This window comes from Mastomys coucha, unplaced genomic scaffold (assembly GCF_008632895.1).
Source record: "Mastomys coucha isolate ucsf_1 unplaced genomic scaffold, UCSF_Mcou_1 pScaffold22, whole genome shotgun sequence".
In the NCBI taxonomy this organism is placed as follows: domain Eukaryota; kingdom Metazoa; phylum Chordata; class Mammalia; order Rodentia; family Muridae; genus Mastomys; species Mastomys coucha.
In genome coordinates, this window is record NW_022196905.1 from 245,413,057 (window position 1) to 245,438,619 (window position 25,563).

Consider the following 25,563-nt stretch of genomic DNA (forward strand, 5'->3'; position numbering starts at 1 on the left):
CAAACCCCTGTACCCTCCCTGCTCCCCCTGCTTGCCATCCCACCCTCTCCTGCTTACTGGCCCTGGCATTCCCCTACACTGGGGCATAGAACCTTCACAGGGCCAAGGGTCTCTCCTCCCATTGATGACTGACTTGGTCATTGAAGCAGGATATTTTATAGTTCAGGTTTGCTTTCAACTTGTCATGTAGTTGAGGAAGACCATGAACTAACTCTGATTCTCCTGTCTCTACCTCCCAAGTTCTGGGGTTATAGGCCTATGCACCCCCCCATATCTACTTTTATGTGGTGCTGGGGAACAAACTCATGCCTCTGTGCAAGCTAAGCACATATTGCACCAACTGGCCTAAATTTTCAGCACAGAATATGAGTTCTTTGGCTCCTTACATTTGTACTTACAGTATTTTGCTTAACTGTATGTAGAAAATTCTGATTTTGAATAAAATAGAAATTTGATTAATAGTCATACATACTAAATTCTACAGGGCTAGTTAGGATGTTAGACATTAAAATGCTTTTTAACAATATGAAAAAGCAAGTTTTTTGGTAGAGGATCTATCTGTCTGTCTATTTATGTATCGATCTGTCTATTTATCTATCTATTTTGAGATAGGGTCTCTACATAGCCCTGGCTATCTTGGTACTCACCAGTCTTGCCTTGAATGCACTGAGATCTAACTGCCTCTGCCTCCCAGGTGCTGGAATTAAAGCCATGCACTACCATGCCTGTCTATGGAGGCTTTATTACACAAGTATGTTTGTTTTAAAGTTTCATTACAGTTATCTCTATAAATTAATAAGATAGGACATGTTTAAGTGTGCCCTGTGGCAGTGGCTGTAAACCAAATGTAGACTTAAGCTAACAAGTTGCTGTTCTTTACAATGGGGTAGTGATGAGAAGTCTTGGAACATGTTGCTTCTATTTACCTTAATTAATTGTGTATATATGTGGGCAGGTGTGCCACAAAATAATGTGCCACAAAATACATGTGAGGAAGTAAGAAAGTAACCTGGAGAAACTTACTTAATATTTTGTGTCGCTCCATATTGAACCAAAGTCCTCATGTTTGCATGCTCAGCATATATTCTACCACTGAGCTACACCTCGGAATTAATCCTTTTGTTTGTTTGTTTTTTGTTTTGTTTTGTTTTTTGGTTTTTTGTTTTTTCGAGACAGGGTTTCTCTGTATAGCCCTGACTGTCCTAGAACTCACTCTGTAGACCAGGCTGGCCTCAAACTCAGAAATCCGCTAGCCTTTCCTTTCCAAATGCTGGGATTAAAGGCATGTGCCACCACCGCCCAGGCTCAAGACAGGGTTTCTTTGTGTAATTCTGGCTGTCCCGAAACTTGTTTTGTAGACCAGGACAGGAGAGAAGTACAGAAGATCAGGAAATTGAATAGAAACATGTAGCAGAGTGGGATGGGGAACTGGGGTTAGCCATTAGAAAGTCTCAGACTCCAGAGAAGTGAGAAGCTCCCAGGAGCCAATGGTGATGACTAGCTGAAATACCCAACAAAGGGGAGAGACAACCTGTAGAGACCACCTTCAGTAGATAGGCAGGGCCCCCAGTAGAGGGATGGGGCCACTCACGCATCTCAAAAATTGTAACCCACAAATATTCCTATACAAAGGAAAGACAGGGACAAAAAAAAAAAGGAACAGAAACTGAAGGCCATCCAGAGACCACCCCATCTAGAGATTCATCCCATCTGCAGACACCAAACACTCACACTATTGCTGATGCCAAGAAGTGCTTGCTGACAGGAGCCAGATATGGCTGTTCCCTGAGAGGTTCTACCAGCATCTGACCAATGTAGATGCAGATATTTACAGTCAACTATCAGACTGAGCCTGGGGACCCCAATGGAAGAACTAGGGGAAGGACTGAAGGAGCTGAAGGGCATTGCAACCCTGTAAGAACAGTATCAACTAGCTGGACCACCCAGAGCTCCCAGGGACTAAACCACCAACCAAAGAGTATACATGGAGGGACCCATAGCTCCAGATACATATGTAGCAGAGGATGGCCTTATCTGACATTAATGGGAGGGGAAGGAGTCTTGATGCCCCAGCGTAGGGGGAGGCTAGAGGGGTGAGGCAGGAGTGGGTGAATGGGTGGAGGAACACCCTCATAGAGGCAAAGGGGAGGGGGCAAGAGGGATGGGATGGGGGTGTTGGTAGAGGAGTAACTGAGAAGGAGGATATTATTTGAAATGTAAACAAATAAAATGATTAATAAAATAATTCCCCCAAATAAATAGGTGAATTTTTTATGGTATATGAATTATATCACTGTATACATACATGCATAAAATGTATAGGAAAAGTTAAAATAATGTGATCAAAACAATCATATACTTGTAGAAGGCTAGCTCTAATAATAAAATATTAATTGTGGAATATTAATTACCTTGACTGTGGGAATGTAGACTGATACAGCTGCTATGTACAACAGGCAGTTCAACAGGTTAAGCATAATCTCAGACAGTCAGTGCATCTATTCTACTTGTGGTTACACATAAGAACAGGAATTTAAAGTAAATACTTGTATACTAGCAACATTTTTTATAATAGTTAAAAGGTGAAAAGGATGGGAATGTAGCTCAGTGGCCTGCCAAGCATACACAAGCCCCTAGTTTATTCATTCACACAGAAGGCCTGGCAAGGTAGCACATGCCTGAAATCTCAGTAAGGCTAACATGCCTGAAATCTCAGTAAGGCTAGAAAATTAATATGAGTTTGAAGCCAATTTATACTACATTGTGAGACTGGCTCAAAACTAAAAATAAAGATGGAAACAACTTATATCTGTGAATATATCTAATGGCTAAACAAAGTATGTTCTGTATGAGAATAGTCGAGAAGGGAAATTTTGATTCTTCCCACATTGTATATTAAATGAAAACATAGAAAGTAAGCCAGTAATGGCATATGCCTATAAACCCAGCACTTAGGAGGTGTGCACAAGAGGAGGATCAGAAATTCAAGGTCAGCTTTGGCTACATAGTGAATTAGGGGTTCAGCTGGGCTGCATGAGATCTTGCCCCAGAAAACCAAAACAAACAAAAAACATACAAAGTGAAACAAGCTAAACAAAAAGAGACAAAGTATGGCTAAAAGTTATTTTTGTATGTTACTACAAGTTACTTAATGCCATTGAATTGTGTACTTAAAAATGGCTAAGATAGTATAAATTTGATACATATTTTACCATTAAAAATGTTTATGGTTTAAGCTTTAAGTGAGACATACCGATTCTCTTTTTTCCTTCTCTCTCCTCTTTCTTTCTTTCTTTCTTTCTTTCTTTCTTTCTTTCTCTCCTTCCCTCCTTCCCTCCCTCCCTCCCTCTTTCTTTCTTTCTTTCTCTCCTTCCCTCCTTCCCTCCCTCCCTCCCTCTTTCTTTCTTTCTTTCTTTCATTTCAGGTAGCTCAGGCTGATCTCAAGTTCACTATTTATGAGGATGACTTTAAGCTTTTGATCCTCCTAAAACTCTTGCCTCCTTACTTTTGGGATTGCAGGCATGAGCCTTGGTTACTGTACTACATACTTAATAATCAAAACTAAAATTTGAGAAGCCAGATAGATGACTTTATGAAAAATTTATGAGTAAGTATATTAGCCTCATTTAGATAGGATAAAGTAATGTTTTTCACTATTGCATGGTTGATTCATTTTGTTGATTTGTAGAAAGCAAATGTTTATATTTAATAATAGCAGGAGGATTGTGGTTATCTAATAAATGTCACAGGATTGTGGCAGTGAGCCAGAAAGAAGAAAATCTACATTAGTGAATTGAGACATACTTTTGTAGCTATGGAAACCTCAAACTCTACTGAGTTTCAAAAAGGTGTTCTTGTGCTTGTATTTATATCATTAATTAGACATTGATGTGGTTAATGAGGACCTTGGATAATTGTTAAATTAAATTGAGCTATAATTATATTCATTGAAGGTCTTGGTTAAAGGGCACTGTTGAGTGGTTTAATGCTTGTTTTATATGAACAGTAAAATTTTTGTTTAATTTATATGAGATCATTTTATATGAGGGTTTATATGAATTTCTGTCTTTCAGAGACAGGGCCTCTCAGGCTGGCCCTCTTAACTCATGGCCCTCCTGTTTTAGTTTCATGAGTGATAAGATTACAAGCTTGTGGCCAGGCAGTGGTGGTGCACACCTTTAACCCCAGCACTTGGGAGGCAGAGGCAGGCAGATTTCTGAGTTTGAGGCCAGCCTGGTCTACAGAGTGAGTTCCAGGACAGCCAGGGCTACACAGAGAAACCCTGTCCCGAAAAACCAAAAAGAAAAAAGAAAAAAAGATTGATCTTATTTTTTAGGTTATAACAAAATTAAGCTCTTTTTGATAATTCCTTTTTATTTAATTTTTTAATGTGCATTGCTATTTTGTTTGCATGTATGTCTCTGGGAGTGTTGGATTCCCTGAAACTGGAGTTACAGACAATTGTGAGTTGCCATGTAGGTGCTGGGAATAGAACCAAGGTCTTCTGGAAGAGTAATCAGTGGTCTTAACCTCTGAGCCATCTCTCCCAGCCCCCAAATTAAAGTTTCAAATGCTGTTATGCGTATGCTTAGAATTGAACCTAAAACCTTAGAATATGCTAGGCAAATGCTTCTACCACTTATGTTCTCAGTCCCTAGAAAATTTTTGTGTGTGGAGCAGAATACTGCTAGGAATTGAACGTAGGACTTTTTGTTTCTATTTCTTGGTACTGGGAGCTACATTTAGGGCCTTGTGCCTGCTAAGCAGGCTGTCTACCACTGAGCTATATTGCCAGCCCTGTTTTGGTTTTTTGGAGACTGTCCTGCTTCAGCTTCTTAAGTCTTGCATTTTGTTTTATTGCAGAAAGACTACTGTGAAAATTATAAAGTATAAAAAGTAGAAGAGACAATATATAATCCTATCACACAGAAATAACCATTGTTAATGTTTTTATGTGATAAGTAATTTTATACCTTTATTTCTGCTCATTAATGGCTATAGAATGACTTAGTCTTAAATAACTGAATTCTCCTTTTTTTTTCCATTTTTTATTGGTTATTTTATTTATACTTTAAATGTTATCCCCCTTCCCAGTTTTCCTTCCACAAACCCCCTCTCATACCCCCTCCCCCTATGAGGGTACTCCCCCCCCACTCACTCCTGCCTCACCACCCTAACTTAACCTTACACTGAGGCACCAAGCCTTCACAGGACCAAGGGCCTCTGCTCCCATTGATGCCGTACAAGGCCATCCTCTGCTACATATGCAGCTGGAGCCATGGTCTCTCCATGTTTACTCTTTGGTTGGTGATTTAGTCCCTGGGAGCTCTGGGGGGTCAGATTGGTTGATACTGTTGTTCTTCTTATGGACAGTCAGCTCCTTCGGTTCTTCCCCTAACTCCTCCATTGGGGACCCTGGGCTCAGTCCAATGGTTGGCTGCATGCATGCACATCTGTATTGATCAGGCTCTGGCAGAACCTCCCGGGACAGCTATACCAGGCTCCTATCAGCATGCACTTCTTGGCATCAATAATAGTGACTGGGTTTGGTGTCTGCAGATGGGATGGATCCCTAGGTGGGGCAGTCTTTGGATGGCCTTCCCTTCAGTATCTGCTCCACTCTTTGTCCCTGCATTTCTTTTTGACAGGAGAAATTCTGGATTAATATTTTTGAGATGGGTGGGTGGCCCCATCCCTCAAAATAACTGAATTCTAAAAGCTGTTTTTTTTTTCTTCTTTGTACATTTGAACATTCTCTAGGTTATAAATGAAGCATAATTTATCTGTACTTTTTACTAAAAGGAAGATATTTATTATAGGTCTTTGGATGTGCTAGGCATGCTAGCATATACCTTTAATCCTAGCATTTGGGAGGCAGATCTCTCTGAGTTTGAAGCTAGCCTGGTCTGTATGCAGTTATAGGCCAGCCAGGGCTGCATATTGAGACCCTGTTTCAATACAAAACAAAACAGTCTTTAGGCAATATGAAAATACTAAGAAAAAAGTAAAAATCTCTTCTCAAATATATTCTTTCTATATATATATTCTATCTTTTTTTAAAGATTTATTTATGTATTTATTTTATATGTATGAGTACACTGTAGCTGTACAGATGGCTGTGGGCCATCATGTGGCTGCTGGGAATTGAACTCAGGACCTCTGCTTGTTCCAGCCCTGCTCGCTCCAGCATAATACACTGTAGCTGTCTTCAGACGCACCAGAAGAGGGCATCAGATCTCATCACAGATGGTTGTGAGCCCCCATGTGGTTGCTGGGATCCGAACTCAGGACCTTCTGAAGAACAGTCAGTGCTCTTACCCGCTGAGCCATCTTGCCAGCCCCTATATATTATATCTTACATAAATAGGATTCTTGTTTTATTTTTGAGACAGGATCTTATATTGTCCTTGCTGGCTTGTAATTCACTGTATAGACCAGGTTGAACCTGAACTTGTAGTGACCCTCCTGCAGCTGCCTCCCAAGTGCTGGGATAGTGGCTGAGTTCTGCTATGTCCAGCTAAATAGGACTTTTTAAAAAAAGATTTATTTTATATTTGATTACATGTATGTGTGGGAAGTGGAGGTACATAAATGTGTATGCAGGTGTCACTGGGGGCCCGAAGGCGAAGTCAGATCCCCTAGGGCTGGAGTTAACATGGCTATGAGATGCCCAACCAGGGTATTGGGAACTGAAGTTGGTTCTCTGATAGAGTTGTACATGGTTCAAGTACTTTTAACCTGCGAGTCATCTTTCCAGCCCTAGGAGGGTTTTTTTGGTAATAATTTTACACTGTTTATAGCCTGCTTTACTAAACAGCTTGTTACAAAGTCGACATTTGATGTGGTCCAAATCTGTGTTTCTAATGCCTGCATTCTATCATGATATGTTTTGAGTCATTATTTATCACTCTTACGCTGACAACATTTACATTTAGGGTGTTTCCAGTTCTCTTTTTATAAACAGTGCTGTAGAGAGCAGTTTCACATGTGTATTTAACTGTGTTTATTATAGATGGCTAGATCTGATGGCATAGGTTTGAAATAGAGCTGCTCAGGAGACTGAGGCAGTAGAAAGTAAAGTTTAAGGCCAACTGGGCTAAAAGTTAGTTCCCTGAGAACCTCAGCTGCTGAGTGAAACCATCGAACAAAACAAAACAAAAAGGAAAAGAAAATTCCAGGTTCAAATATATATTTTTCTAGTTCTACTTTTGCCCATACCAAACTAATTCTAGATTTTGCTATAATTTGAACATTGTATATATGTACTTCCTAAATATGAATGCATGGAATAACTGACAAATGTTAGTTATTTTATTGATTAACTTGTAAAAATATGACCTAGTCCTCTCTTCCCATGTTATGTAGTAAAATATCTGAGGAGGGAGCTGAAATGAAATGATGTTTGCCAAATAGATAACTTGACTCACCACTTGTGTTACGGGCACAGCTCCTGGGAACTACTGTGCGGGCCATCTTTCCTTTCACTTGTTATTCTGAGACAGCCTTAGAGGATTGTTGACTTAGTCAGGCCTAGTAAACTTTTGAATACTCCTCTTTCCACCACTATAGTATCTAGGATTCTATTAATGCCACCAGTAATTCTGAGAATACAAGAGTGGTTTGATCCTAAAACTGGCTAGTTTGTAGAATCAGAAATAAGGATGAAAAATGGTAAACTGATATAACTTCATTATTGGAAGAAAATACACCATTAAATTACATGTATGGGTGTTTTGCCTGCATGTAAGTCTGTGCACCATATACATACGGTGCCTGCAAGAGGCCAGAAGAGGGCTTCAAATCCTCTGGAACTGACCTACAGATGATAATAAGCCACCAGGGTGCTGGGAATTGAACCTAGGTCCTCTGGAAAAGCAATTAAGTACTCTTAATTACTGAGCTATCTTTCCAATCCTCAAGACATTGTGTTTTGTATAGTGAAAGAACACAAGCTTTCCAAGCTTCATGACTCATGCCTATAATCCCAGTAGAGGCAGGAAAATCGGGAGCTCAAGATAATCCTCAACTATATAGTCAGTTTGAGAGCAGTCTCAGTTGTATGAAAATTAGTCACAAACAAAATGCTCTGAAGAGTAAAATCATTATTGTTGTTGTTACTGTTGTTATTACTGTGTGTATAATGGCAGGGGTCACCTGTGCCATGGCACACATATGGAAGTCAAAAGACAATGTTTTGAAATCAGTTCTTTCCTTTTATGTGATATCTAGGGATCAAACTGAAGTCAGAAATTTTTAATGTAACCTTGTCTCTTATTAAAGCCATTTTTTCTCTCTAGATGCTGATTTTAGCTATAATTAGTGGAGTACTGAATTTGCTTCAGTCTTCTAGTTGTTCATTAACCTATTTGTACTTGACTACTTTAGCAAGTTCACAGAAATTTATCACTTGTTACTTGAAACTGCCAAGAGCTGGAATTTGGTTGCTAGTGTATCTGCCAAATGAGTTGATTTTGATTTGAGAAAAGTTACTTTGTATTAACAAGTAGGATTGTTTAGATTAAGACTTCTTAAAACTTTTCTACTAATAACTTTTAGGCCTGAGGAAGTTTTACATGACTTTATAGGTATATGAAGTCAATATACAGATCTAACACTTACTGATAATAAATCAATAGATTTATTTTAAAAAATTATTTGGTATATATATATACACACACACACACATGCATCTATCTATATATTTATATATATAATTTTACTGTTTATTAAAGAAAATTTGCATACTAATGAGATGAATGTTATTTTGTTTACATAAGAGTTAAGTCTTGGCTGAATTTTGATATCACAGGGTATAGAGCACATTCAGTGTTTTTCAGAGCTGATTGATATTTTGGTTTTGTAATCTTCAGTGCAAGAATACACCTTGACATAATACATAGTACAAAATAGTAAAACTATGTTTAGTACCATTTCAAGAACTGTTGGAAATTATCTTAATCTCAAGCCAAAAGTCTTTTAATAACATTTTTTAAAAAAGATTTATTTATTATATAAGTACACATTTATTATGTAAATACACTGTAGCTGTCTTCAGATACACCAGAAGAGGGCGTCAGATCTCATCACAGATGGTTGTGAGTCATCATGTGGTTACTGGGATTTGAACTCAGGTCCTCTGGAAGAGAAGTCAGTGCGCTTAACCTCTGAACCATCTCTCTAGCCCTTTTAATGACTTTTTAAAGGATGCTCAGATCAAACTTCATTTTGGGGAAATAAAGTTAACACTTCTGTCTTTTTTTTTTTTTCCTCTCAAGTTTTATTTGTTTGTTTGGTTTGGTTTTTTTGAGACAGGTTTTCTCTGTGTAGGCCTGACTGTCCTAAAACTTTTCAAGTAGATCAGGCTGGCCTTGAACTCAGAGATCCATTAGCCTCTGCCTCCCTAGTGTTGGGTTAAAGGTATGTGCTTCCATACTCAGCATTTTTATCTTTTTGTTGTTGTTAAGATTTAGAGTTTTTTATTTTATTTATGTGTATATATTTGTCTGTCTGTGGATATGTGTACATGTGTATGTATGTGTATCTATAGAGGCCAGAGATGCCAGATCCTTCTGGAACTGAAATAATAGGCCTGACATAGCTGCTAGCAACCGAATTCCAGTCCTCTGCAAGAGCAGTAGATATATCATCTTTCCAGCCCCAAGAATACTTTTTTAGAGATTTATTCTTATTATTTATGTGTATGTGTCTGAGTGAATGTATGTCCATATGTGTGTGCAGGTGTCCATGGGGACCAAACGAGGGCACTAGCTATAGAGTGGTCCTTTACTGCTGGGATTACAGGCAGTTGTAAACCACCCAACATGGATGCTGGGAACTTAACTCTAGTCCTCTGCAGAGCAGTAAGTGGACTTAACTGTTGAGTAGTCTCTCCACCCCCAATATACTTTTAATTTAAAAAAATTGAATTAACAAATACTGGATTTTCTACAGATAACTGAGCAGCAAGTCTCTTTACTATCTACATACACATGCTTTTTAAAAAAGTATTATTTTTTTAATAAAGATCTATTTATTTTATGTATATGAGTACACTGTGGCTGTATTCAGATGCGCCAGAAGAGGGCGTCAGATCCCATTATGGATGGTTGTAAGTCTCCATGTGGTTGCTGGGATTTGAACCCGGGACCTGCTGGAGAAATGACTCAGCAGTTAAGAGCACTGGCTACTCTTCCAGAGGTCCTGAGTTTAATTCCCAGCAACCACATGGTGGCTCACAACCATCTGTAATGGGGTCTGATGCCCTCTTCTGGAGTGTCTGAAGACAGCTACAGCATACTCACCATATATATTAAATAAATAAATAAATAAATAAACAAACAAACAAATAAATAAATAAGGGGTTGGGAATTTAGCTCAGTGGTAGAGTGCTTGCTTAGCAAGCACAAGGCCCTGGGTTCAATCCTCAGCTATGAAAAAATAAATAAATAAATAAATAAATAAACAAACAAACAAAATCTTTAATAAATAAAGGAAAAAAGGGAAAAGAAAAGAAAGAAGAAAGAGCTGGATGGTGGATGTAGAGGCAGGTGGATCTCTGAGTTCAAGGCCAGCCTGATCTATAAAGCAAGTTACAGGACTACATAGAGAAGCCCTGTCTTGAAAAACAAATAAATAAAAAACAGAATGAATGAATGAAAAGGAAAAAAAATATAACTTCTGCTAAAATTATTTACTGAATCTCTCCCCCTCTCTCCCTCCACACACAAACATTTATATAGTATAAAAACATGCATAGCATATATGAAGTTCTGAGTTCAGGCTTAGCAAGAAGCAGATAGCACAGACAACTTACCTCTGCTACCCTTTGTGAAAAGTTCTGACAAGAAGCCACTGAGGGAAAGTAGATTCAAGATCAATTGTATTTAGAGGGGTAAAGGAATTGATAAAAGGAATAACAAAGAAAAGATAGGGCAGGGCTAGTGGTGCAGGATTGTTCTAATCCAGACTCTGGAGTTAGAGGCATGAGGATCCCAAGCTTAATAGATCTTTTTTAAAAAGATTTATTTATCTGTTTTATGTATATGAATACACGGTAGCTGTCTTCAGAAGACCCCATTATTACAGATGGTTGTGAGCTACTATGTGGTTGCTGGGAATTGAACTCAGGACCTCTGGAAGTACAGCCTGTGCTCTTAACCGCTGAGCCATCTCTCCAGTTCCCTGGGAATATATCCTAGTGATAGAATACTTGCCTAGCATGTACAAAGTGCTAAATTCAACCTGTAGTGTCAGCAAACATATAAACAAATATAAGAAAGTTTTGGCACCCAAGGGGAAAAAAGGATTTGGGATTTAGGGTTGGTGCTATTCTTGAATATAAAAGGACAGGTAACGTCATGAATGAGTATGCTTACCTTTAATCCCACTGAGGTAGGTGGATCTCTGAGTTTGCGGCCAGCCTGGTCTGCATAGTGAGTTAAGGCCAACCACAGTTACACAGTGAGACTGTCTCAAAAATGGATGGAGATAAAAGGGATAGAGATGAGGATGAAGAACTTTGAGAATTCATGACCATGGAGAAATGAACATCCAAGAGTGACACACATAGAGGGAATGGCTTTCAAAGAACCATTGTGAGGAATTGCTAGGAAAGCTGACAAGATGACAAAGAATACCTTTTTATAAAAGGCTTCTAGGTTGCTTGGAGGAAGGCTATGAGTTCATAGAATTTCTAGTCTGTAAGCTTTGATTTTTCTGCATCAAAACCTTGGAGGTGTGGATTTAGGAATGTTGAAGATGAGTGGTTAGTTTTTCAGGATTGGGCATTATTAACAGGGTGAAAAGCAGTAAGTATGATAGAGTAAAGGAGTGTGATTCAGGACATGGGCTTACATTTTATCTTATCCTCAGCTGTTGCCTTCTTCTCTACCTTTCTCTATCTCCGTTCCTTTTTCCTGTATGTGATGGGGACTGGCTCCTGTTTTGCTTTGCTTTTTTTGCAACATTCTCATGACTTGGATTTGTGATCCTTGTGCTTCACAACTGCTCCATCTCCATGATGTTGGCCACTATCTCCAGTTTATGTATTCTTTTGGAGTGAGCCCAGGCTTCACGTATGTTAAACAAGCACTCTTCCAACTGCACTACATTGCCAACCTGCCTCCCCTATCCCTTGTATCTACCCATCTCTTTGACTTTTCCCACTGTAGGCTAAGATGGCTTCAGAATCATGGTAGTTATCTTGACTTAGCTCCTACAAACTTGTCAGTAAGAGATTAGCAAAAATAGCTAATAATAGAAGAACAATTTAAAAATATACTGTTAATATAGTAAAATCGCCATTGTCACTACTGTTACCACTGGAACCATTAGTAAGTAGATAAGGGTCCCTTGGTTTCCTGAATAGTTGGGATTCCAATCACATGCCACAATGGTAGCTGGATTGTGTTTTCTTAAATGAAGTTCTTCTTTTTGGTATCTCAGGCTTTTTCTTATTAGCTGGTACTTTCTTATACTGTCAAGTATATACAAAGTCTATGCAATCTTTTTTCATCAAGCAGAATAAAACCAACCTTTCATCTGTAGCTTTGTCTTCTCAAGTATCTTTCCCTTCTTTTTGGGAAGGTTCTGGGATAGTAGTTTTGTTTCAGTCTACCCTTCCGAGAGGGGATTATTTCCTCAGTCCCACTTGGACTTCAGCTCTGCCTTTTGGCTTCTGTCTCAATCTTTCCCTTCTTTGGCAAAAGTAACAGGAAATACCCTTTTCCACATCAAGTAAATAGATTCTTTCAGATTCTTTCTTCCATGAGCTGAGACATTTTCACATTTGGAAGTCTTCAGCATCTTATCTGTGATACTTATATTTATTATTATTATTATCATCATCATCATCATCATTATTTCATCTGTTTGTTATTAAAACAGAGTCCTGTAGCCCTTGCTCTTCTGAAACTTACTGTGTAGAACAGGCTGACCTTGAACTCACAAAGACCCACCTCCCTCCTGAATGCTGGGATTAAAGATGTATACCACCACTCTCAGCTCTTGATTCTATATTCTTATTAAAGTTTTTTCCTGTCTATGACTTTCCCACCCCTGTAGCTTTTCCCATTCATACCTGTCTACATATTTAAATTTTTAAAAAATTTTTGTGTAGTACATGATGTATGTATATGGAGGTGTGTGTCCCACAATGCCCATGTGAAAGTCAGAGAAAAACTTTGTGGAGTAAGTTTGCTTCCATCTTTATGTTGATTTCAGGAATCAAATTCAGGTCACCAGGTTTGGCAGGGTAACTGGAATTGTTTTGAAGCCTTACCGCCTTTTCTTACATACCATTAACAATCTTACATCTTCCCAGTCTATTTTCTTATTAATTCACTTATAAAAGGGGTACCTATTGTGTCAAGCACCATGCCTTTGAGACAGTGTGGATGAAACTGACCTAGCCACTGTCCTCATGATGTGTGTAGCCAAATAAGAAATACATTGAAGTAAACTGGCAGTTATTAAAGTGCCGTAAGTATCATGGTAAGAGAAATAGAACTAAGTAATGAAATTGAAGTGAATTTGACATGGTAGCTCATACCTTTACTATCAGTATACTGGGATGCAGAAAGATTAACACAAGTTGGAGGTCAGTGTTGCCAAAAAAGTGAGCCTTGCCTACAACAGTGAGACTATCAAAGATTGAGGTGGTCAAGAAGAGCCACTTGGAAGGAATGAATCAGTTTAAAGGGAATATGGGGGGAAATCTGTGTTTCAAGCAAAAAAACAAAACATTTGCAAAGGTAAGAATACATAGATGAAGAATTGAAAATCATTGTATCTTGGTGTGTGTGGGGGGGGATGAAAATGAAAAGGAAAGGACAGACATCATAAGTACTAATATTTAATTAGTACTCATGTTACTATACAGCTATATTGTCAACCTAATTATAGAATTTAATAGTCCAATTTTTACTGTTGTTAGGAGCAATCAAAACAAGGTTTTATGTCTTGAGTTCGTTCTTTTGCCCACTGCTGTATGATTGCCTCCTCCCTCCCTCCTTTCATCCTTCCCTTCTTCCCTCCCTTCCTTCCTTCCTTCCATTCTTCCTTTATGTATCTGGCCTCCAGTTCCCTATGTAGTCATGACTGACTTCAAACTCATGCTCTTCCTACCTTCCCACTCATATGCTGGGTTTATTATTTTAAACCATTCTTCTTTTTTTAATCTATGATTGTCTAAGTGATTTTCTTTTATATGTATGCCCCATCTCAGTATAGGAGCTAGTTTAATGATGTTTAAGCTATAGTCTATCAAATTAGAGATGAGAGTAAGAAAGAGATAACACATTTTGAAACATGCTTAGCCTAAGAGGGTGGCAAACAAGGAAATTGATCAAGAGATAATTTATTTGTTATTGATATGAGTGTTTTGCCTGAATGTCTATCTGGGTTCCATATGTGGTATGTGGTACCTGCAGAAGGCAGAATCTGGAATCCAATTCATTTTTATTTAATTTGTGTGTGTGTGTGTATGCGTGTATGCGTGTATGCGCTCACGTACCTGAATATATATGTATTTGCATCAAAGGTGTGTAGGTGCCCATGCGTGCCAAAGATGGCATCTGATTCTCTGAAACTAGAGTTATAGGTGGCTATAAGCTTCCTGATGGTGGGCACAGGGAACTGAACCTGGGTTGTCTGCAAGATCAGCAAGTGATCTTAAGCATTGAGCCATCTTTTGAGTACCACTTTTCTTCTTACGATAAAACTTTGATACATTTTTTTACCAAAGTATTTGATTTTGTAGGATTTAAGCAGATACAGTGACAAAGGAATGAAAGAACAATGTAAGGGCTTTGGGGGGGGGCGTATTTGTATATGTGGGATCAGGGGATAGAAGTCAACCTTCAGGGTCATCCTCAGGAGCTGTCTGTCTTGTTTCTTGAGATAGGCTCTCTCACCAGGACCTGGGACTTACTGATTCTGTTGGGCTATCTGGTCAGTAAACTGCAATGGATCTGCCATTTTTGCTTTTCCAGAGCTGAGATTACAGTTGTATGCCACCACACCTGACTTTTTCCATGAGTGCTAGATGTCCAATTTAAGTCAAAGTGCTTGTGCATCAAGCACTTTACCAAGTGAGTTACCTCTCTAGCCTGTAGATTATTTTTGATGGCCAGATGTTCAAATTCAGAGATATTTAAATTCGGTTCCTTTGATTAATTGATTTGCTTTGAAACTGGTTTTCTTTCATCATGTAGCTTAGGTTGGCTCCTTTGATCTTAATAAGGTTTGCTAACTTTTTCAGTCTCCATGTTATTAGTCACTGCCACTGCTTTCCCCCTTCTAGCACATTACCCAGCTTGAACATTGTTGAATATTGTTTCCTAATATGGAAGCTCTTAAAAATCAGAGCAAACCTCCTGCTCACCTGTGGGTGTCATTCAACCTTACTTCTTATTTCTCACTTTGGACAGCCCTACTAGGCATATAACCAATATCTGATAATCCCACATGTGCTGCACTTCTTACGCAGATGCCCTCCTCATTCTGCTTAGGATCTATAGTCTTAGATAAATGCTTCTATAACTGCGTATATTATAACTCTCCACACTACATTTTACTGCTCTCACATGGGCACAATCTTCACAGCTCTCAATACTTAGCCTTGAGCAACTTCCTATGTTGGTATCTTTATTACTATTTAGGCTCTGGTGCTGTATGTAAGGTGTGCCCCCAACATTCATACCTCCTAATGCTGTTCTATCTCTGATATCCATGCTAGGCTTTTCATATTCATTCCCTCATGTATCCTTCTCATGCTGCTTAGGCATTTATTTACTTTACTACCTGGGCTGAGCTATCTACTTATATGTCAATTCCCAGTAGGTATTAGAGTCCAATGTCCATTTGAATCACCTATAAAGATTCATTCTGCTTGGGTTCTTTCCCCACCCCCACTACACACACTGTCCTCTTACACAGACACTGCTTCATATTATGTAGTCTCTGTACCTGGATATTTCTCCTCTCTTTTCTCCTCCTCTGTTGTGCTTTCTTTAGCTTAGGCTTTGAAACTGCTTAGGATCTATCCCCCATAGAGACCCTCCTCTCCCTACTAAGTTGCTGATATCTTTGATGGGTCGTCTGACCCTTGTTTTGATCTCTGCTTTGCTAGTTTAGCTTTATTGTTTGTTTGGGGGCAGGGTTGTTCTTTACTGAGGCAAAGTCTTGCCATAAAGCAGTCCTGACATAGCATCCTTGATTTCCTGCCTCAGCTTGCTGAATGCAGGGATTATAGGCATACACTACCATGCGCAGTTCATAGTTTGAACAATCTTACAAAAGTATCTATGAAGACTTTTAGAAATTATAACTAAGCCTTAAATGCTTCATAAATCACTTTATGACTTCATTAATTAAGAGTTTTGTTTCTTCTGGTACAAACTTAAGTTAAACAATATAGATAGATAGATAGATAGATAGATAGATAGATAGATAGATAGATAGATAGAGATAGGGGCCTGGTGACTTGTGATTGGTGGAGTGCTTTCCACACAAACATAAAGATCTAAGTTTGAACTCTACCATAAAAAGCTGGGTGTGATAGCATGTACCTCTAATCTTAGTAGTATGCAGGCAGAGAAGGTAGATTCTTGAGATTCACTTGCTAACCAGCCTAGTGGAATGGGAATCAGTGAGCTCCAGTTAAATAAGTGAAAGATGAGGGAGCCAACTAGATGACTCAGCCTGTAAACACCAAGCTTGACAACCTGAGTTTAATCCTCTGAACTCACAAGGTAGGAGATAACTGACTCACAAAGATTTCTCTGACTTCCACACACTCATCAAGATGTGTCCACACATACATACAAAATAAATATAATAAAAATCCAGACGGAATGCAAATGAAGAGGATGCCCAACATTAAACTCTGCCTTCACAGGTTCATAGACACATGTAAACACATACAATCTCCCCCCAACCCTGCCCTCACTGCCACTTAGCAAAACACACAAAATAATAGGAAATTTAAACTATAGGTGGGTTCTTTTCTTTTTTCTTTCTTTCTTTCTTTCTTTCTTTCTTTTTTTTTTTTTTTTTTTTTTTTTTTTTTTTTTTTTTTAGTTTTTTGGCACAGTTTTCTAGTCCAGGATGGCTTTGAACTCCCTCAGTAGCCAAGGATGACTTTGAACTCCTGAATCTCCTCTTTCTACTTCCAGAGTGCTGGAATTACAAGGGTGTCACCAGGCCAGGTTTATATTGCCTTGGGGATTGACTATACACTAGGCAGTTGCTCTACCAACTGAGCTACATCCCCTGTCCTAAAATAACAGGTAACTAAAGAACTGGATAATATCTATGGAACTCCTTAGTTTTCTAACTCCGCCCCTCCCAATTGGTATAAAGTGTATATAATACTATTTTGTTTGTAGCACTAGTAACAATACAATCAGGAAAAGTAATATGAATAAATACATATTTGATAGTAAATTAATAAATTGCCTTATACTTCAAAACTGAGAAAAATTTGTTAAAACAGAGTATACCTACCAGTTATTCTTGGACCCTGTAATCTTTGAGAAACAAAATATCCAGTGGACCTGCAGCCAGTACGTTTTTTCCAGTGGAGATGCCAAATATGATGACTGTCAAAGGTGAAGTGTTTCTTGTTTTTAAACAAAATGAATGAGTTCTTCAGTGTAGAACTGTGTTGGCACACTGGAGATGTTAGGACTTTGTCATAGAGTGCTAAGGAAACCTTAGCTTGGAGCTCTACCTGTTTACTGAGCTCAGCAGTGAATGGAGGAGGGAAGAGTAAGACAAATATTTCCTAAGCATTTTTTGATGGGGGGTGTGTTAAGGAAACTTTCTATGCTTAATGGTAGTTTCATATTTACAAGGATGGAAAATGTTATTTTCTTTTCATATTTAAACAAAGTGAAAGGGTTTACAAGTAGATTTTTTTTCAGTGTGGTATCTATACCTGATGATTGGGCATTTGAGGTGGCATGGCAGTGTCTATACTTGATAATCAAAGAACTTCTACTATGAGAACTTCTGTTATTTGTACAATAGTACCTGCTTGGGGCATTAATTCATACTTTGTTACTTTTGGGGAGGGGTGTTCTTTTTTGTTTTGTTTGTTTGTTTGTTTGTTTTTCAAGGCAGGGTTTCTGTGTAGCCTTGGCTGTCTTAGACTAGTCCTGTAGACCAGGCTGCCTTGAAGTCATAGAGATCTGTCTGCCTCTGCTTCCTGAGTGCTGGGATTAAAGGCTTGTGCCACCACTGCCTGGCTTTGCTTTGCTACATTTTTAAAGTACATTAAAATTTTTATGTGTATGGGTTTTTGCTTGCATGTGTGTCTGTACACATGTGTCCTGGCTCTTGAAGAAGCCAGAAAAGAGCATTGGGTCCTCTGGAACTGGAGTTATAGAATGTTGTGAGTTGCCATAGGGTGCTGGAAATTGTCCTCTGTAAGAACAGCTAGTGCTCTTACCTATCTATGGCATCTATCTTGGTCATATTTTTAAAGTATTCTCAACACAGTGTGTCACCTTTGCTCTAGCACTCAGGAGGCAGATGGATTTCGATGAGGTCCAGGCCACATTGGCCTGTATAGCCAGTTCTAAGATAGCAGAACTACACAGCAGAGAGACCATGTTTTAAGATAGTCTCATTTTTTAGCTCTAGCTGTCAGGAACTTGATACACATAGACAGGGTGATACTTAACTCACAGAGATCTCCCTGAGTTTTTATCCTTTCTACCACAAATGTTTTTATTTAGTTGCTTGCTCGACAATTAAACAAAAATGGTTCTATGTGTACAATGTATGTGTGCATGCCCTTCTGACCAGAAACACTTCATAAAAACTATGGGTTTTTTCCCTCCTTTTTTCATTTCTTCATAGATATTAATCAATATTAGTTCTGTTCAACTTGATTACCTGAAAGTAAATCAAGAGATTCTTGAGAAAAGTTACAAAGGAAATGAACTTTCTAACAATTTTGGAGTTAAGTCTAACCCCAAAACAGTTGAATTCCAGAGGTCAGTAAAGATAAATTGGAGAGCTGGAGAGATGGCTCAGTGGTTAAGAGCACTGACTCTTCTTCCTGAGGTCCTGAGTTCAATTCTCAGCAACTATATAGTGGTTCATAACCATCTGTAATGGGATCCAATGCCCTCTACTGGTGTGTCTGAAGACAGCTACAGTATATTCACATACATAAAAGATAAAATGGAGACTAATGATCCTAAGAGGAATAATCTAATTCTTAGGAACAGATCCTTCTATTTAAATTACATCTGCTCTGTGAGCTGTGCTCCATCCTCATATACAATCTTTATTTTGCTTATTTACTCAATATGATCTCCTGAAGAACACAAATGAGTCAACTGATCCAGTTTTTTGTTGTTGTTTGGTTTTGTTGTTGTTGTTTTTTGTGGTTGTTGTTTTGGTCCTATCTCCATGTTTCTTACCAAGAAAACTCTACTGTCCTAGATTTTATCACCATTCTCCCTTGCTTCATCATTTATTTGTTTGTTTGTTTTTTGAGAGACAGTCTCTCTGTGTAGCCCCGGCTGTTCTTGAACTTGCTCTGTAGACCAGGGTGGCCTCGAACTCAGAGATCTACCTGCCTCTGCCTCCCAAGTTGGGCTTAAAGTGTACTTCCCTGTAGTCACTACTGCCTGGCTAATTTGTTTTTTTTTTTATTAGATATTTTCTTTATTTACTGGCTAATCTGTTGTTATCCAGCTATGGTTTGTCTTTCTAGACTCAACTAGAGAAGGCGGATATAGGGCGTGGGAGACTTGTCTTTTTCTGAAACAAGTAGTGACCAACTAAAACTGTAGACAGTGGTACCTAGGGCACAGAATGCCCACCTAGGAAGGGGAAAGAAGTGTACTTGTAAGTTACAAATGCTCTTCTTGCACGGACCTAAGTTCAGGTCACAGTACCCTCAAGGTGGCTCACAACCATCTGTAACTCTAGTTCCAGGGAATCCAACGCTGCCTTCTGACTTTGGTGGACTCTTATACACATGGTATGCACACACACACTTAGGCTTGCTCACGAGTACACACACATAGACCATTTTACAAATCACAGTTTCAGCCAGGCATGATAGTCCATGCCTTTGATCCCAGCACTTGAGAGACATAGGCAGGTGGATCTCTGAGTTCAAGATCACCGTGGTCTACATAGTGAGTTCCAGGACAGCCAAGGCTATGTAGAGCAATACTGTCTCAATAAACAAACAAACAAAAATACAGTTTTCCCCTCTTACTGCATATGCCTCTGGGTAAGACTTCTATTTTGAGCTTGTTGGGCACAGTGGTGAAAGTTCTTCGACCCCTTCACAGCAGGATTGAAGAAGAACTGAATTGACCCAGAAATAATCAGTAACAAAAATGGATCAATTAGAATATGTAGAACAGGGCCAAGAAAACAAGCCAGCCAGCTCATTTTGACATTGTTGCCTTTGACACTAGAGACATTATTTTGAGTACCTGAAAGTACTCATTTTATTCCTTCTTTTCCAGTTAGTTAGTCTGGGCCCTTACAGCAAATTCTTAGTCTTCTGAATGTGCTCCCTATTCTGCTGATTTTCTTTCCTTGTGCCCTGGTACCAGTCGTCTGACTTGGGGGACCTTTTGTCTTTACCTTGATAGAAATGTTAACTAGGTAAGGAGAAGCACTTTGTGTGCTGAGCTTTGGTGTCCCTGTATTTGACAGCAGTGAGATGGCAGCAAGCAAACCTGAGCAATGGTATTTGGCGCCCTCTAGTGTTGTAGGTTCTGTGCAGACTTCTGATGGAGGAGATGAGGGAGCAGATAGGGGAGGAGGTGGAAGGCAGAGGGAGGAGGGGAAATTGCGGCTGGGATGAAATATATGAGACAATAAATTAACTTTAAAAAGGATTATATAATAAAAGAACAAATACTTGCTAATAGGTATTCACAACCTTCATGATGCAGTTATTTTTATGAAAATAAAATTCTCAAAAGAAAGAACATACTCATTTCTTGTACATGTTATTGACTGACTTTCCTTCAAAATTTTTTTTCCTCCCTACAGAATCTGTCTATGATCTTCTCCCCAAGGAGTTACAGTTACCTCCACCTAGAGAAACATCTGTAGCATCAATGAGTCAGACAAGCGGTGGTGAGGCAGGCTCGCCTCCTCCAGCTGTAGTTGCTGCTGGTATGCATTTCATTTTATTTCATTAATGAAAACTAGGGTACTATCTGGCCAACATGAACAGTATTGTCAAAATTCATATCAAAAAGTATGATTTGAGGGTTTTAGACAGGTCTAAAGACTTTTGCCTTTACATTGAAAGGTTTTCAATGTTTTTTTTTAGGTGTAGTTTAAAGTGACTTTGTTGGGTGCACATAAAACAGATAAACACCAAGCTATCGCTAAAAAATTTTATTTGACCTTTTATTTAACAATTTTTTAAAATAATTATTTACTTATTTTATTTACATGAGTACACTATAGCTGTCTTCAAACACACCAGAAAGAGGGCATTGGATCCCATTACAGATGGTTGTGAGAATTGAACCATATGGTTGCTGGGAATTGAACCTAGGACCTCTGGAAGAGCAGTCAGTGCTCTTAACTGCTATTTTCCAGCCCTTAACAGATATTTTTAAAGATTTGCCCAAAGGGAAAAATATTATATAACCTAAAAAAGGACTCAAGTTCTCAAATCTTCTTTCTTTTTATACCATGTAACTATAACCTTTTTCCTACAATTAAAAAAAAGTGGCATAGCCAGAGCTATATAGCACACACACACACACACACACACACACACACACACACACGCATGTTTGTGTATATGTGGCCTGATACTTATTTTAAATTCATGAAAAATACTGGCCAAGTTAAATATAATCTTTATGAAATATATTTTCTTATAGTCTCTGTAACAATGAAACATTAAAAATAATATTTGAAATTTATTAAGTTTATTTTCACTCAGCTCTCAAATCATACACTTTGTAAAAATACATTAAATTGGTTTAAACTTTTACTTTAAATTAGAATAAAAATTGACAAACTAATTTAAAAAAGTCTTGATTAGTAATAATTTAGTATGAATGCTTTCCACAGTCATAGCTTGCCCAACTCTAGTACCTTTTTTTTAAAAGTTGGGAGTATAGGTTACTAAATGTATTTGCTTTAGAAAAATGAATACATTATGTTTACTTTTCTGAAGTTTTATCTGTCCTATAAAGATTTCTTGCCTCATGATACTTATCTTTTAAAATGGTATTTAAAATCCATCAAAACATCATTTCCAGTAAGTTCTTTTAATTTCACCAAGAGAAATCAAAAGAGAAGGCTGTGATGTAAATGACAGTATTGGTACTGTGCTCTAGCTGCAGGTGTTTAATTTCTTATATACATTAATCTGTATGCCATTAACAATGCTGAAGAGTGCAGTATGAAGCCTTCTTGCTTGAGGGCAGGAAAACTTTAAACATGACAAAGATATATTGGCCCTCCTCACTGTTCATGTGTGGCCAGACATTTTCTAACAGCTTCTGTGGATTTAACTGTGAATTAGTGAGCTTTTTATAATCAAATTGATATGATGATCTGGTTCACCTCATATCTACCAGATTCTAATATGGCTCTGAATATCTTTGGGGAATTTGGAGCTTTAAATCTAGTTTTTAAAGACTGAATTATATAATAAAATATAAAATATTTTAAAGAAGTATTGTTTCACTTTAAATCCACATGTAGAGATTGACTAACTGGTTCCTTTTGTGTTTTGAGATGTTTCTGTAAGGACATGCTGACTCTGCATAGAACTACAAGTCTGTTTCTTCTGTGCTTTGTAACATCTGTTCACAGTAGATCCAGTTCCTTTGAAAAGCTGAAAAATCATAGCTACATTTATAAAAAGCACACTTCCCTTTAAATAGTATCATATGCTTCAGAAATTCTTATGTATAAATATTTAAGGTCCTTGATTTGGGGTCACTAAGGAAAAGTTTTGCCCTTCCTGTGTAGTTGAGAAAGTCTTTACAGGTAATTAGATTAAAAGCTATGAGTTGAAACATGAAAATAGAAAATTTGACCAAAGGAAATATACTAGAGCTATCTATATATGTATATAAATGTATTTATATTTGTGGCTCTGATGATTGAACTCAAGGCCTCATATGTGATAGGCAGGTGCTCTACCATCAAGACACATCTGCATCCAAGGAAAGTCTTATTATCTTGAATCATTGACATTATAAAAATAGTGAAGAGAATAAAAAGGCAATTTTTAAAGGTTTCTTCTTTCAGAAAGTTTCTGTGATCCTAGTAATTAATAATCTTTTAATTTACATATCTACTTTTTTGGTAACCAACATAGTTTATTCTGTTTTCCAATGTCTTATTAATAGAAAAGACCCCTTTACTATATACTGTTACAGATAAGAGTTTAAATTACAGAGTAATAATTTTAAGGGCATCAGTATGTATCATTGGAGTCACATTTTTATTTATCAGATTGATAGCCTTGGTGATATAACTATCAAAAAGAAAGACTGGGAGTATTTTACCAAGTTTGGCTTCTGATCAGAAGCTTGATAGCTAGGGAAATGCACATTAATTTAAATGTTATGTTTTTAAAAACAAAAATCTGTAGCATTTGCTGTTTACTGTTAAATGCATAAAAATGATGACTTTTGATATAGTTAATTCTTCAGAGTTTTGAAGGAGCTGTATTGGCTGCTATCAGGTATGAGGGCCTGGTGGGAACAGACTTCTAGTTCTGCCATAAAGGTTTGTGTCACAGATTTTAAATCAGTTTAATTTTTTTAAGAAACAATTTAGAGACTGGGAATATGTATGTTCATGACACTCTTTGTTATTTAATTATTAAAAATGTGTTTCTCAAATTCACCAAAGTAGTTTTTTCCCCTACTTCCTCATATGTTACTGAGGACATAAATAAATGTGATGCTGCTGATCCACAATCCAGAATCCTGGGTAAAAGGATGTTTCTCAGCCGCTTTTAAATTGTTAGGATTTTAGTTTTTATACTACTACACCTTTACATACTCTTTCTGCTCTGTGCATCCCAAGGTTAAGATAGAGAAAGACGAGGAGGGCAGGAAGCACAGCTTCTCCTATGTGTGAAGACAAGGACTTTCATTAGTTTGAAACTTGTCCACCTGTGTATTTTTAAGAATTCTCTTGGGAAAATACTAAGAATATGAAATTCAGTATGTCAATGAATGATAGATTCAGAAATAAGAACTTTAAAAATAGTCTTCCAGGCTCTGTAAATAGCTATGACAGAGGCCACTTTCTTTTTTTTTTTTTTTAAGATTTATTTATTATTATAAATGAGTACCCTGTAGCTGTCTTTGGACCACCAGAAGAGGGCATCATATTTCATTATGGGTGGTTGTAAGCCACCATGTGGTTGCTGGGATTTGAACTCACGACCTTCAGAAGGGCAGTCAGTGCTCTTGCCTGCTGAGCCATCTCACCAGCCCCGCCACTTTCTTTAAAACAAACAAAGTCAATGAATTAATAGCATTAGCAAAATAAGAAGTTGACCAAAAGAAATGAAAGTTATAGCAATCAAATATTTTAGTTACATGTTTAGAGTTTTTAATCCTGAGATTTACTTGTTTACAGTAATAAATCTTACATGGAGATCAGTATTAATCTATGTTGCCTCAATTTAAGAAGTCAGCTAATATACTTATAATACCAGCATTTGAGAAGTTGGGAGAAGGTTAGTAGTTCAGGGTCAACCTCTGCTACATAGTGAATTTGAAGCCAGCATGAAACCCTGCCCCACCCCCAAAAAATCAAATGAATTTGTTTTTTTTCATTTGGAGATATTTGATTGGCACTATATCTCTTAGTTTCTATTTGGGCTAGATTGTCTTCAAAGTCCAGAGGTTCCTCCGGCCTTTGCCTTTAGGATGCTGGAATTAAAGTGGGTATGTGCCATACATCCAGTGAATAATTCATTGTTTAGCTCAAGAATTTGAGTTAAAAATCTATGGAATCTATGCCTGTCTGCAAGGATGACTGCTAGTTTGATGATAGCCCGGGTTACTTAAGAGTGTCTTTGTCTAAAAAAAAAAAAAAGAAGAGGAAGAAGAAGATAACCAAAGAATTGATTAAACTATGAGTTTTATAATTCAATGGAAGAAACTTAACAACCAGTATACAATTCATTGTTTTCATAAAATTGGTATTTTACTTTGAATAATTAAGTTAGTATTTATTTTGCATGTGTGCGTACAAGATCTTTGTAGCCCAGGTAGGCCTCAAATTTTCTCTATAGACAAGCCTAGCTTGGCCAGATCTCCCAGCATCTGCCTCTCAAGTTCTGGAATTACAAGTTTTTTAGATTTACAAGTCATTTTTAGAAGCAATATAGCCTCAGTACACTAATACCTAAGGCACCTTTTAAAAACATGTATAGGTAGCTATACTCATAAAACATATACAATAGAATCTGTTGAGGCCCAGGGAGATAGTAAAGTGCTTGCAGACCTGAATTCAGATTTGCCAAACCCATGGTGCAGTGGTACATTTCTGTAGCCCTGGTCCTGGCACCATGCAGAGACA

The 25,563-nt window shown here is 37.8% G+C and overlaps 1 protein-coding gene across 9 annotated transcripts in view; it reads left to right on the forward strand.

Moving 5' to 3' along the window:
• The window catches only part of Nfat5 (nuclear factor of activated T cells 5), a 79,664-nt gene that overhangs the window by 9,594 nt on the left and 44,507 nt on the right, over positions 1 to 25,563 (forward strand). For 5 of the 9 annotated variants that reach the window (XM_031341336.1, XM_031341337.1, XM_031341339.1 and 2 more), the window contains one exon: positions 21,034 to 21,159. In XM_031341336.1, coding sequence (XP_031197196.1) covers positions 21,034 to 21,159 — 126 coding nt within the window. Of the gene's footprint in view, positions 1 to 21,031; positions 21,160 to 25,563 lie in introns of those variants that run through there. The other 4 variants (XM_031341342.1, XM_031341344.1, XM_031341341.1 and 1 more) reach the window with 3 other exon arrangements.